At 38.0% G+C, this 13,214-nt stretch overlaps 1 protein-coding gene across 1 annotated transcript in view; it reads left to right on the plus strand.

Annotated features, from left to right (window-relative positions):
• The window catches only part of LOC104329019 (oxysterol-binding protein-related protein 6), a 136,267-nt gene that overhangs the window by 73,473 nt on the left and 49,580 nt on the right, over positions 1-13,214 (plus strand). The window contains 7 exon segments of the mRNA XM_075429951.1: positions 35-199; positions 658-790; positions 1,275-1,378; positions 2,254-2,346; positions 7,175-7,249; positions 11,296-11,461; positions 12,411-12,541. Of these exon segments, the coding sequence (XP_075286066.1) occupies positions 35-199; positions 658-790; positions 1,275-1,378; positions 2,254-2,346; positions 7,175-7,249; positions 11,296-11,461; positions 12,411-12,541 (867 nt within the window).

Below are 13,214 nucleotides of genomic sequence, written 5' to 3' on the forward strand. Positions count from 1 at the left end.
TTGAATGCTTTCTTGATAGTGAGTTTGTTTCCAGGTCAAGTCCCAGGATTCATTTGATGCCTGGGTTTCAAAACTGCGCCACCACCGGTTGTACCGTCAGAATGAGATTGTGAGATCTCCGAGAGATGCTAGCTTTCATATATTCCCTTCAGCCTCTACTACAGAGTCTTCACCAGCTGCCAATGTGTCGGATGGGAAGGTGCGTAGTGTTCTTTGTTGAAAACACATGCCCACTGGGTTTGCTTATGGGCAGTTTCAGTGTGCTCTCCTTGTGATGCAAATAGAGAGGAGTTCTCACTGTGGTAACCTTCATTAACGTACTGCTGTAGAGATCTTGCAAAGAATTCACCATCCCCAGAACAATTTGCACTTGCCTTTGTCATCAGGGATAAATCTGTCTCTTTACTCTTTGATAACGTTTTTCCTCTTAAACAACAGCTTTTCTAACTGGTGGTTAGCAAACACAGTTTGCTTGTGAGGTTCTTGGTTTGGTTCTCCAACATGTTCAGAAAAATCTACATCTTGGGGAACTGTATAGTCAAATCACAGATGTCACTGAAATCGCAATGCATAGTTTGTTTTCTTATTTTGGAGTAGTACGGTGATTACTCTGAGCAACATAGCAACAGTAAATTTAAGCATTTTATTATGCCTTAGGTGCAACAAAATAGCTTCCCCTGGCAGTCTCCTATACCTTGCAGTAACAGCCTTCCTGCCACCTGCACTACTGGTCAGAGTAAAGTAGTAGCCTGGTTGCAGGACTCTGAAGAGATGGACAGATGTGCAGAAGGTTAGTCTTAAGCTTTTCATGCCTGATACTTTCAGCAAAACTTCTTGTTGGTATAAAAGAAGAAATAGTAAACTGCTTAAGTTGCATCTTCACATGCACATGAAGTAGCTTTTCAGGTAATTAGATGCTTGTGGTGGGAACTTCCCTCTCTGCATGTTTTTGGATGTTGCTTTTAAATTTTATCTTAATAGTCTGTATTATCTTAGCTTAATAGTCTGTATTATCTTATTTTAATAGTCTGTATTATCTTAATGGATATAATTGTTAAAATATCAGCTTTAGAGGTCCAGACTTGTTGCTGACTCCCACACAAATAACAAGTGCTCAACATCTCTAAAAATAAAGCTTTTATTTAGATGCCTTGCTACCAGGGATTTTGACACGTAACTTTTATAATGCAATCAAGTTCCAATGATGGACATCATGGCCAAAAAAAAAAGTCCAAACTGAAGCACCTAATGTCTTTTTCTTTTATGTCTGTTAGATCTTGCTCATTGCCAGGCAAACCTTGTGGAACTCAGTAAACTTCTTCAAAATTTAGAAATACTGCAGAGAACTCAGTCAGCACCAAATTTCACAGATATGCAGGTAAATACGCTTGAACAGAAATCCTCACACCGAAACGTGTGTTCTTTGTGTTAGGGGAAATACAGAGATGCTGTCTGTTAACTCAGAATGATTTTCTGAGATCATAGTAACTCTTTGATGAAAGGTTTATCTTACGTGTTTATCTTAATAATGCTTCATGTGTAAACAAATAATCCAGATGCATTAATTATATAATAGGACAAATCAAATGATTAATTTGCAAAGTGAAATTGCGAACTGTTACAATAGAAATACATGTGTACATTGAAATGGTATTTGAGGAGCTTTTATTGTGCTGAATATGATATCATTTTAAGTTTTAAGGAGTGGAGACCCAAAGGCCCTCAAAGATGAAGTTGCATGCTCTAGAAAAGAGGTCATAGTACAAAGGTCCCAAGGGTTGGACTATTTCCCAGTTCAGGGTGAGTTTTCCTCTTGACCACAAGAAAGCAACAGCAGATTGTAAATCCTAAACACTTTCTTCCTATTTCACTCAGTCCCCTTGAGTACACAAATCTCCCAGTGGTGGTGGTGTGTTGGGAAGTCTAGTTCCAATGAGGTAACAAGACTTACCATTGATTGCAGGAAGAGGTGAACTCTACATTTCTCTGAGTAGTACTGGAATAGAAATCTATGAGGATTTCAAGATCTGGTCCTAAATATTGTGCACTTATGAAGGAAGTGTACCGGTAGTTTTGCTAAGTAGAAGTGTATGGATAGCTACAGCTGGTCATTGCTGTAGTTGTGGGCCTTCTCCTTACTTTCTAATTTGTAGATGTCTAACGCTACAATTCTTTACTAACTTGCTGTACTGTCGGTGTTGCATGTGTCAACTTAATAGTACTTTGTCGCTTTTAACTATTTGTGTAATGTAGGCTAACTGTGTAGATATTTCAAAGAAAGACAAGCGGGTCACGAGACGATGGAGAACAAAAAGTGTCAGCAAAGATGCAAAAATTCAACTTCAGGTACTGAATGCACAATGTTTTACTTTTCACTGTACTTTTAGATTAACTTTTAAGCATGAAATGATATATTAGCTGAAAATAGGAAGTCAATGTACTGTCTGTTATGTTCTTGATGAAGTAAATTAAATCTCAGTCTGTTGTTTAAAACCTAGAGAAGATAGTGAGAAAAGTATGGATTTTACTTTCTTTCATATGAAAACATTGCCATCTAGGGAAAGGATTGGGATCTGAATACCAGTCAATTGAGGTGAAAAAAAGGCTGTATACATGCAGCACGCTGGGATACTGATGTTCTATCTCAAACTTGCAAAGAAGGGCAACTGAGCAGGTGACATAAAGCTACAGGCAGAAAACGTGGATGAAATACGAAACACTTTGTCGACCTATACTAATAATGTTATCAATGAGAAGTATTTTCACAAGCCTTTTCGTATGGAAAAGGCTAGTATGGCAACAAACTGAATATACCAAAGAATAAATTACGTGAACAAAGAATTTACCTCATCCTGCCTTAGAAATGAAAAGTAAAAGCACAGAAATAAACATAATACACTTGTATTACTGCTAGATCCAGGATGTATTACTGTGTTTTGTCAGAAGTAGTTGTGTTTTGAGGCCCAATCCAAAACCTAAGCTCTTCTATAATTGAGCAACTGATAATGAAGACTATATTCAACTGACTTCAGGAGCCAACAATCACCACTGTGCTGTCTGCTACAGAATAAATAAATGTCAGCAACTTTTGATCCATTTAAATTCCTTGAAATTCATGCAGACTTTGAAAGCCTTTAATCTGTCCTCTAGAGGCACAATAAGGAGTTTTCTGTGACTCAGACGCACAGTAAGGAGATCTTTGTGACTCATTTAAGATTAATAATCTTAAGGGAAGAAGAAATAGTAGTTGCATCAGCTTTCTTATTGCAGCTGCTGTGGGTAATTTTTCTTTTTACCTGTTATACTAGATAAATGACAATAAGTTGAATAATGAAGCATCTGTTAGGATTAAAAAGGTTTATTAACAAAGAAATTTTGGTGATTGATGTCATGTCCTGTTACCTGCATTTGAAGGATCACTGTGTTTCCCTGCTGCTGAATAATATAGGTAAATAAAAATATCAGGAAAATGGACGCGAGTACTTGGTGCCTATGAAGAGACAGGGTCAACACTGCATGTTCTTCCTTCATGCCTTAATGGTCTCAGAGAAATTCCTCTCCACAAAAATGATGAAAGCAGTCAATGTATGGTGATATAGGGTGGGTCGTGAGGAATTACAAGCTGTCCTTTTTTGCCTTCACTTTGCCAAGGTGACACTGGTCTGGGCTTCCCTCATTCTGGCACCTGACTCGTAAGCTGCTGTTTGTGGCTTGGCAAGAGTGGTGCCTCAGCTCCTGAAATTCTCAAATTCGATCGGTCTGCAGGTTATCCTGAGAGATTGTGTGCATAATGCTGCTCTACATGGGTCTATCACTTCTGGGTCGGTAATGAACTCTGCCTAACCTGGGTCAGCATTAACTCCTGGCAAGCTTAATGCTCGATATGTAAACCTTATTTTGTTAGAGCAAAGCATTAAGTTATTGATGACTGATTTATAAATTAGTTTGCAGTGAAACAAAAACAATAAAATTATTCTAAATTATATGGAAGACAAAAGCCTCCTTTTTGGCTGCTCCCTTACCTTGCCAGGTTTGATGGACTCAACACATTGTTTAATCTTCCGAGGGCTATCCTGTCCCATGAATGGTCTAAAGCTGTGATCTGTGCAAGATAGCCTCACTCTGACTCATTGTGTTATTCCTAATTTGCTCATGTTGCCATTCCACTGTAATGTGGATTTCATCCTGTGCCTAGGTGCTTTTTAAATTTACAGTCCCACTTTGTTCTTCTGTTAGCCATTCCTTCTAGCTTCATTGGCCTTCCTTATAGGTAATTTTTTCAAGACTACTCCAACTCTTTATAAACTGTTTATCAGGTCATCCACTACTGAGAATCACTTTGTCTAATTTGTGATCATTTCTTCATGATACCTACACAGAATTTGCTATTAAATGGTTGACATTTGTTACTAAGAAAACTTCTGTTGTCCTTTTCCTTTCCCCATGCCTCCATACATCTCATTAAACTTTAGGGGATAATGTTAATACTAGCATACTAAGTTAAGGTAGTTGTACTATTAATGCCGTTTGAAGTACTTTATTCTAGAATGAGCAGCCATTAACTACCATCAAAAGACCCTCTGATGATGTTGAGACTTCTTCTGGGGAGCATAAAAATTAGAGAGTTCCATATAGAAGTGTCTTGTTCATCAGTAATGGGGAACAAGGTGTAATTTTTGCTAGCTCAGCACCTGTTGTGTAAGATGCAGGGAGAGAATTCTCCCATCCAGATTTTGTATTGTGCTTGTTACCAATTTTTGTCAATAAGATAGCTTTTGTTGTATTCCTGCTAACGCATTCTGGAATATGAATGCTAGGTGTATAATGTGTTTAAAACATACTTTTTCTTGTAAGAAAATCTGCTTGCTTTGTTTCCTAGAAGTATGTATTTACCGATTAAGTATACAAGTTCTGTATGCAGTTAACTTTGCTCACACAGCTAATCCCAGTGACTAGAGAGGGGTTACTCCCTGAAGTAAAACTGAGCATAGCATGTGTGTATATGCTTTCAGGTTTGGGGGTTTAGTATTGCTAAATTGGTCAGAATTAACAGCTTAATTTATAGGCCTCTACTCAAGAGTAATACATGGACTGCTTCTCTGAAGAAAGATTGCTTTTATGAAGGAGGTTTATTTTGTTTTTAAAAAGCCTATTTAAAGTCTTATGAAAATGGCCTGCAACAACAGGTTAGTTGACCTGTATTCATTCATTTTGCAAGTGATGCTTTTGTACAGAAACTGAGTTGTTTTGGGGATTTTTGCCTTTGGGTAAAAGACTGATTTGTTATTTTCATGACAATCAAAAGATCTTCAAAAGAAGAAAAAAAAAAAAGAGTGAAAAGCAGTACAATGAACTAATGTTCATTTAATTCAAAAAACTCAGAGTTTTGAAGTTCCAAGACTGATTTTTTTTTTCTTTTTTTTTTTTTTTTTTTTTTCCCCGGGTGGAATAGTTTAGTAGAGAACTATATAGTATGGAGCAACCTGAAAAGTCAGCTTGCTCTACTGAGGCTTTCAGCTTGGAAGCGAAACCAGTCCCAAAGACTGACTTAGTACCTTTTCCCTTAAAAGAGTATTTCTTTATATCGTAACTCAGATTATGACCTCACTTTCTATTGAGTTGAGGGGAGTGTGTGGTTCTGCAGAGCTCATTGTTCCCAGGTTAATAATGTATACCTGCATTCATAATCTTGCAGATATACATACACGTATTTGTTCATGTCTCTCTCTCTACACATGTATATTTGTATATGTCCCTATTAGTTAAACAAGAATATTCTTCCAAACTCTTATTCACAGGATAGACATACTTCTGTAGAGCACAGAGCTTTGTTATGCATATGATGCATTCCCTGCTTTAACAAAGTTTGTACTCCAGATTTTAGAGGTTAGGTACTTGTTTTTTTAGTGTGAGAATTTTACATAATGCTACAAAACAAGTCTTGTCTTTGATCATTAGACAATCCTTCCACTGTCAGTAGCAGCGCCACTAGTATCAGCCAGAGAGTGGAGGGTATTGCCGTTCTCAGATGCAGCAACCCTGCCAGTGGGAATGTTGCAGGAGCAAGATACTTCAGCTAAGAATTGAACTACAAGATTCTGTTCTTCAGCATGGCGTCCATCTATCCAGTCTATATTGTTCTTATTCATGTGATGCCCAGGCTGCTTTCAGAAAAAGTAAAAATGTATATAGATTTGAAAATACTGAAGTGGCTATAGGAGAATAAAAATGTAAAGGGACTGAAAATTGTTTTCTAAAAGCAGAAAGGTGGCTTTTCTAATCTAAAATCTTAAAATGGCTTCAAAATAATGACATTTTGATTAGACATTAAATAGGACTGTATGATAGGTGTGGAGCTCCACTGCATTAGACAATTACTTGCCTGACTTATGTACCATCATGAATTTTCCTAAAAGTAAAATAAAAGTGAAAGTAAGCAGGATGAGGCTGAAAGTTATGCATGCAGTAAAAGGAAGTAGTTGTTGGAACACTTTGTTTTCATTTGTGCTGCTTTTTCTGAGTTTTTGCATTGCTTTGGATGCCAAGCCTTCCGTAATGTATGGGAGAGGTAATTGGAACTCAGTGGCATGCAGAGGAAAAGAACAAGTACGCTCAAGGATGGACACAGAAATGCTAGAGCCGTGCACAGGAAAGTTTACATAAGCAAGCTCCCTAGAGCATACACACTGAAAAGTTTTACCATTGAGATGCATGCATCTTCAATGACCACAGTTCATGCATTTCCACCAATGCAAAGTGATCTCTTTCAGAATTCATCTTCTAGATGGTCAAGTGACCCCCAGAAGGAGTTTGTTTTTTGTGTTTTCTGCCATGCCATAGCATCCTTTTTGTTTTCTTATTGCATAATTGCCTTATGACTCTGAATGGCAATGCTAATAGAAATTTTTTTTTTTGGTAGTCTTAGTGAGTGCACTGCAGTCCAACTCATCTGGAGATAATTTTAATGAAGCATCTAGATTTTTTATGTCTCTGGCATACACAACTGAAAACATGTGATCTGTCCTCAGAATGTGTAGGCCATAAGAGTTAACATAATTGAAATCCACTTAAAGACTCTCCCTTTCCCTCTACTGATCACCTTTCATCTTCCTGTGTCCCATCACCCTTTCCCTTCTCTTTTTCTACTTCCTTGTCTTCTTGCATTCACTGTCAGGAAGGGCCGGCACCGAAGGGCCAGTTCAGCACAACACGACGCCGGCAGAGACTAGCAGCTGCAGTGGCTACAACAGTGAGTGGATTTAAAAATCAAGGGATAGCTCTAAAGATGGGTAGCTGTGTACTTGAATGTGTAATAAACTTGTGAAAATGTTTCTTGCACTTTTTGGAGATGTCCATGCTACCCACTTCCAGCTGAGTTTCAGGCCTGACACAAATGAATTCCATATAAATGTGGGTCTGAGCTTTTCTACATGGTACATGTCCCTCCTTTTGCAAGTGCAAGTGACCATTAGACTTAGGCCCCGTGCTATTGGAACATCTTTGACATAATCTGCTATGTACTACACAAAATGGAAAGAAATTATCAAATTCTGTTAATAGATTCTCATGACAGTCTATATTAACACCGCAGATCCAAGGAGACTTGTTACAATCAACCATGGAATTATAAAATTTACTGTTTGGGTTTTTTTTTAAGTACAATAAGGTTAGCCTTTTCATTTGAGACACTTTCTGTTGACGTTCCATAATCCCAGAAAGTCATATTACTACCTGTAGTGTCTGTATTTAGTTTTGCTAATTCTGTAAGTCTTTGCTGCAAAATCTGGAGCTATGAAATCAACACGGAGGCTGGGAATTGGGAGGGAGAAGTGCTGTTTGTGAAATCAAATTAGGATTAAAAGCATATCTTCAGCTGCTGCTTTATCAGAAATGCACTTATTAGGAATGTGCAATATCGACATTAGTACTAATCCATCAACTGTGATTAGTACAACAGCTAGATAGTGAAGACTGTGCAGCCAAAGACTGAAGCGAGCTTTAAACACATACCCCTTACCTAGTTCAAGCAGTGAATGTCTTGACCAGGCTAAAGGATTCCAGGGTCTGATGCTCCAGCCCATACCTAAAATCCTCTAGACCAGACATAGCTTCTGCTTAAGCCTGAATACCTTGAGCTCCTGCTACCTGAACCACAGAAGTTGGTTACTGTTACGCCGTCTTAAAAAGCATGAGAGAAATCAGCGTTTCTCCAGTTCCCAAATTAACTCATCTAAATTTAATCCCCTATAATCACTTGATGCCGAATTCTGTGCTCAATAATTGATTGATATTCTGACCTCATCAATCTGCCCACCTAGCAGAGAAATCTGCCTGCTTCTCAGTTTACTTGGCAGCGTCAATGGGGGCTCTAACCAGTAGGCTCAGCAGTAGTTAAACAGCATTGTAAGAGCTGTACCGAGGGGTGCTCGTAGGGAGTAAATACAGCTGGACTTAGATTGCAAGGCAGTAGGAGTCCAGGGAATAGCTGAGTTGTTACATGCAGCTGGAGTGAGAGAGGTCTTGGCAGAGCTGACAAAAGTGCAGGAGGCACCAAAATGTCTCTGCAGCTGTTGCAGCGGTTGTGGCAATGGCCCCTTCTTCCTGGCTGATGTAGCAAAGTGCTTTTCTCTCCCAGTCAGTGAAGCTGTTGTGTACAGACTGAAGGATACAGAATTACGTCACTTAAATGCACGGCAGAGAGAGGAGATTTTCCTTATGACCCACTCTACCAGTAACAGTCTGTTTCTACATGGACCTGTAATTCTGAAGAAGGTAATGGCTGAGTGGGTATTATGACCCCGGTGTAAAGCAGAAAGTCAGAACAAGGTACATCTGAGGGCGTGTGTAGAAGAGTGTGTGTATGGAGGGAACTAGAGTGATGCATCAAGAAGCTAAATATTTTTTTAAAAACCTCCAAAACAACAACAAAAAACCCAACCAAAAAACAAATATGTAAAAGTCAGAATCAAGTCACTATGGATGTAGAGAGAAAGCACAGCAGCGAAAGGAAAAAAGGAGAGAGAAGTACATTGGCAGTATTTCTTGGACTGTTGCCTGTTCAAGAGAGTGAAAGAGTTTGTTCAATGTAGATTTTTTTTTTGATCTGTTGTGGAAAGTAGCTTGGAAACTTTTCTAAAGGATGCGTATGAGGAGAGTTAATGTCAGTTAACACTTCAGTATTTTTGCTTCTTGTATGTAAAGCAGTCAGCAGAGCAGCTACTTGTCTCTGTCGTGTGAATGTATATTTCTTGCAAGCAGTGTGACAATATTTGTAGAACGTGTAAATGCTGTTTCTAGGACATACTTTAAAATGTTGTTTTTCCAGTAAACCTCACTGCAGAAACATTGCTTTTCAGCCTGGCCAGCTGAGGTAGGAGGCAGAAATGATGGATCTAAAGCAGGTCTCTTCAGCTAGGTTCATCATAAAATGACCAAAGAGCCCCACCATTTGTGGGGAGCCTGCCTGCAGCTCTGCCAGGCTATGTGGGGCTGGGGCAACCTGCCCTGTCACTGCAGGCACGTGGGGCTGTAGGGACTCTCCCTTAGGCTCCTGCATTACGGCTGGGATCAGCTTTCTCTCTTGCCTGCTGGATAGGCTTGAGGGTTGTGTACATGCTCCCTGCACACACAGCTATCGTGTAGCCACCTACTCTACCCTCCTGGAGCCACTTGGAGCCATTGAACCTTTGCAGTGCTCCCAAGCAGAAAGTTCTGGGAACACGCACTTCGATTTGAGAAATAAAAGGGTTTTGTAAAGGACACTGGAAATTAACCTACATTTAGTCACATTACTGAATTCACCTGGTTTTGTTGGGCTGTTGGGAGAGGTCCAAATGGGGTCCAATAAAAAATACCTACTTTGTTGATATATCTGGAAATCAAACTACATGAGAGAAGAGAATGAAGTTTATACTGGATAGATGCCTTAGAGCTATTATTTTATGTGCTATATGTATCTGGAAATTGAGGAAGAACAGGATGGAAAATGTTATTTTGCAGAATATGCTCATGAGAGGTATGAGATGTGATGAATAGATCCAACAGGATTTTGAAGGTTTTGCTAGAGAATCAGAAACCTAAAACATATATTGATGACAGCTTTTACAAGAAGGGACTGATAAAACCATTCCCTGATCTAATCAAATAATAAGGTACCAATTTCAAATACCGATGGTGGTATAGAACTAATCTGTTGATTAAAAATTCTTAGTAATATGACTTTTTATGTTATCTGCTGCTCTTTGTCATGCCTCGGAAGATGCATTTTATATTTTGGCCCCATTTTTAAAATTTGAATAATTACATTGGGCAGCAGTGTGGAAATTCTTGATTTGTGCATTTGATCAATATAATTAAATAAATTAGATTTAATGTGTTCAATGTGTTTAACAGTGCTTAATACTTAAATAACAAAATGTAGTTCTGCATGCTTTTCCTTTGCATTTAAATTTGAAAATTGGGTTCTTGGCCTGATTTTTATACAAATGTGTGTAAATGGTAAAATTAAAATACAACATACGCTTACAGACACACATTACATATATAACAATGGTAGCCATACACTTCGTATGTAGCCTATAGGTAACTGTTCAGTACACATGTGTATATAACTTATAAAGATCTGCATGTATATTCTTATTACTGTACCTGAAAAATACAGAAGGAGAAAGAGAAGTGGAAATGATAATAAACTAAATTCTTTGCTCCATCTTACTAAACCATATCTCTCTGCATTTACTTATCGTTCATATACTTCAAATGAAAATCAGGTGGAGTTCTGATTTTTTTTTGGTTGTTGTTTGTTTGTTTAACTCAAGATTTACCAGTAGTTTTGAAAAACCTCAATGATATATTCAATAATATTATATTCTATTTCTAGATCTGTGGAGGAACTTGTGTGCTTCAAACGTTGGTACTGTAACAACAGAGTCATACTACATATACTGTCCAGTGTCCAAATGTAAAGCAACATGTGTCATGGTTCAATTTGCCAGTCATCTTCTAAGCATTAGGAAATGGCCCTTTTTCGCAAGTGTTGGAATTGAAATGTTCCATTGTTAGCTGTTAGCTATGTATTTAGGCCGCCTTCTGTCTGTTTCAGTGAAAAATTTCAGGAGAATGCTGCATTAGCTGTGCTGAGATTTAGGAGAGTAAAAAGTTACATGTTACTCTTACAGTGTGCTTCACATTGTGAACCAAGTCTTCTGTTTTCAGAAGAAATTTTAATTTTGCTTTAACAGTGTCAAATGATTGGTTGCACCTTATACAATATTTCTTCATTGTTTCTTGTTGTAGGTCCCTTTCAGTGCTACAATGTCACCTGTTCGACTGCATTCATCCAATCCCAACCTTTGTGCAGACATCGAGTTTCAGACTCCTCCAAGCCATGTAACGGACCCTCTGGAGTGCTCTACTGAGTACATGAAGCTTCAAGAAGAATTCTGCCTGATGGCACAAAAAGGTAACTGGAAACGTCAAGCCTTTCCTTTATTGTGCTTCTGTGTTGTGTTTCTTTATTGCCTTTCCTTAGTTATGGCCAGGGCATTCAGCTGCATTAGATGATACTGTATAAGAATTTTTAACTGGTTAGGTGGCTTGCATAAAGATTACATGTATCATACTTCCTACATTTTCCATGGATGTCATGAATATGGAGATGGGTAAACTCTGGTAAGAGATTTTTTTTTAGAAGTCTTCTGAACTACTTTCTGCATCTTGCAAATACGTGACTGAAGTTGAAAACATTTTGTTTCTCAATGAAATGCTTTATTTCTCCCCAAAGATGAATCAGAACATCACTGCTACATAGAAAGTCGTGAATTCCTTTTTGTGCAATGTTTTCTACATCAGTGGAAAGAACAGAAGAAGAGCTTATTACTAGAATGCACTTTAGAAATGCCATTTTATTGCTGATAAATGAATGGTCCTACAGACTGAAAAATACTGTTTTTAGAAGGGTTTGGTATTGGCTTGCTAACTGTTACATAATAAACAGAAAAAGCATGAGACATATTTTAAAATGTCAAAAACCTGTTTAAAGATCAAGTAATCCTCTATATTAGTGCAATTTTAAGTCTTAGCAGAACTGATTTTTTTGTTACTCTGAAAAGTAAAAAAAAGAAAAGAACACACATTGGACACAGTTTATCCAAATATGCACCTTGTCCTATGTTCAGCACCAAGAATGACAGATGTGTGAACAAGCAGTATGCACATTACAACCGCAGGCTCTAAGTGTTTGTACTTAATTTGGTATGGATTACTTGAAGTTCAGATCCTTGTTTCAAATTTCCTTAATTGTGGGATGGAAATCTCACTCTCTGTCTTTATTGCTGAAATATTGTAATAGATGTCAATGTGCAGTTCTGTAGCTGAGAAAACACTTGTTTTCTTTTTCTCTTTTTGCTTAGTCCATTCTCTTTTGAAGTCTGCCTTTAACAGCATAGCTATAGAGAAGGAGAAGCTTAAGCAGATTGTTTCAGAGCAAGATCTTACAGGCCACAATGCTCAAATAGCACACCTCAGACAGTCCCTCTCTCAGGTACGTTCTTGATTTGATTTCAAGCACATCTAGCCTGGCAGATGCACTATTTCTTTTGTATTTTGGCTATTTCCTGAGGTAGAAGTAGCCAAGAAAAAGTCAGGTTCTTGGCCAGAGTTATAACGTATGTTTTGGTATGACATAGGTCTAACCTCAATGCATGTGGAGGTCAAGGATATAATTTGTTTGTGTAAGTGTGTAGCTCTGATGGTTTTCCAAAGTAAAGACAAAGGATCAAATGTTTTTATACAAATGCCAGGATCTTTCCTGGAGCTCTTTCCAGCACAGCCAAAGAGCTATTCTTGTTTTCTTAATTAAGTTTTAAATTTTGACTGCATATTTTCAGATTTGTTTTATATGTCCATGTCTCTAACTGCAAAAGGAATCATAGGTTACAGGATAATCACAAGAAAATTGGATTTTCAGATACACACCTGTTACTGTCCAGCATCTCTCCCACTTAAGCCAAAGGAAAAATTGTTGTTGGCTTTAGTGGGAAAGAAGAGTTAAAGCGACAGTAAGTCCTCAGGCTGCAAAATAACTCAAATTTTTTAATTCATTGTCAAGGAAACACAGAAGCTTATATTCTGAAGAGTGGACTTGTATATGACCAGGTCTGAGCAGTTTTAAGAAGCTACTGCCAGGCTGTTACCACTTTCCCTTCCTGGTAGAT

Source organism: Opisthocomus hoazin, chromosome 9 (assembly GCF_030867145.1).
Source record: "Opisthocomus hoazin isolate bOpiHoa1 chromosome 9, bOpiHoa1.hap1, whole genome shotgun sequence".
NCBI lineage: Eukaryota > Metazoa > Chordata > Aves > Opisthocomiformes > Opisthocomidae > Opisthocomus > Opisthocomus hoazin.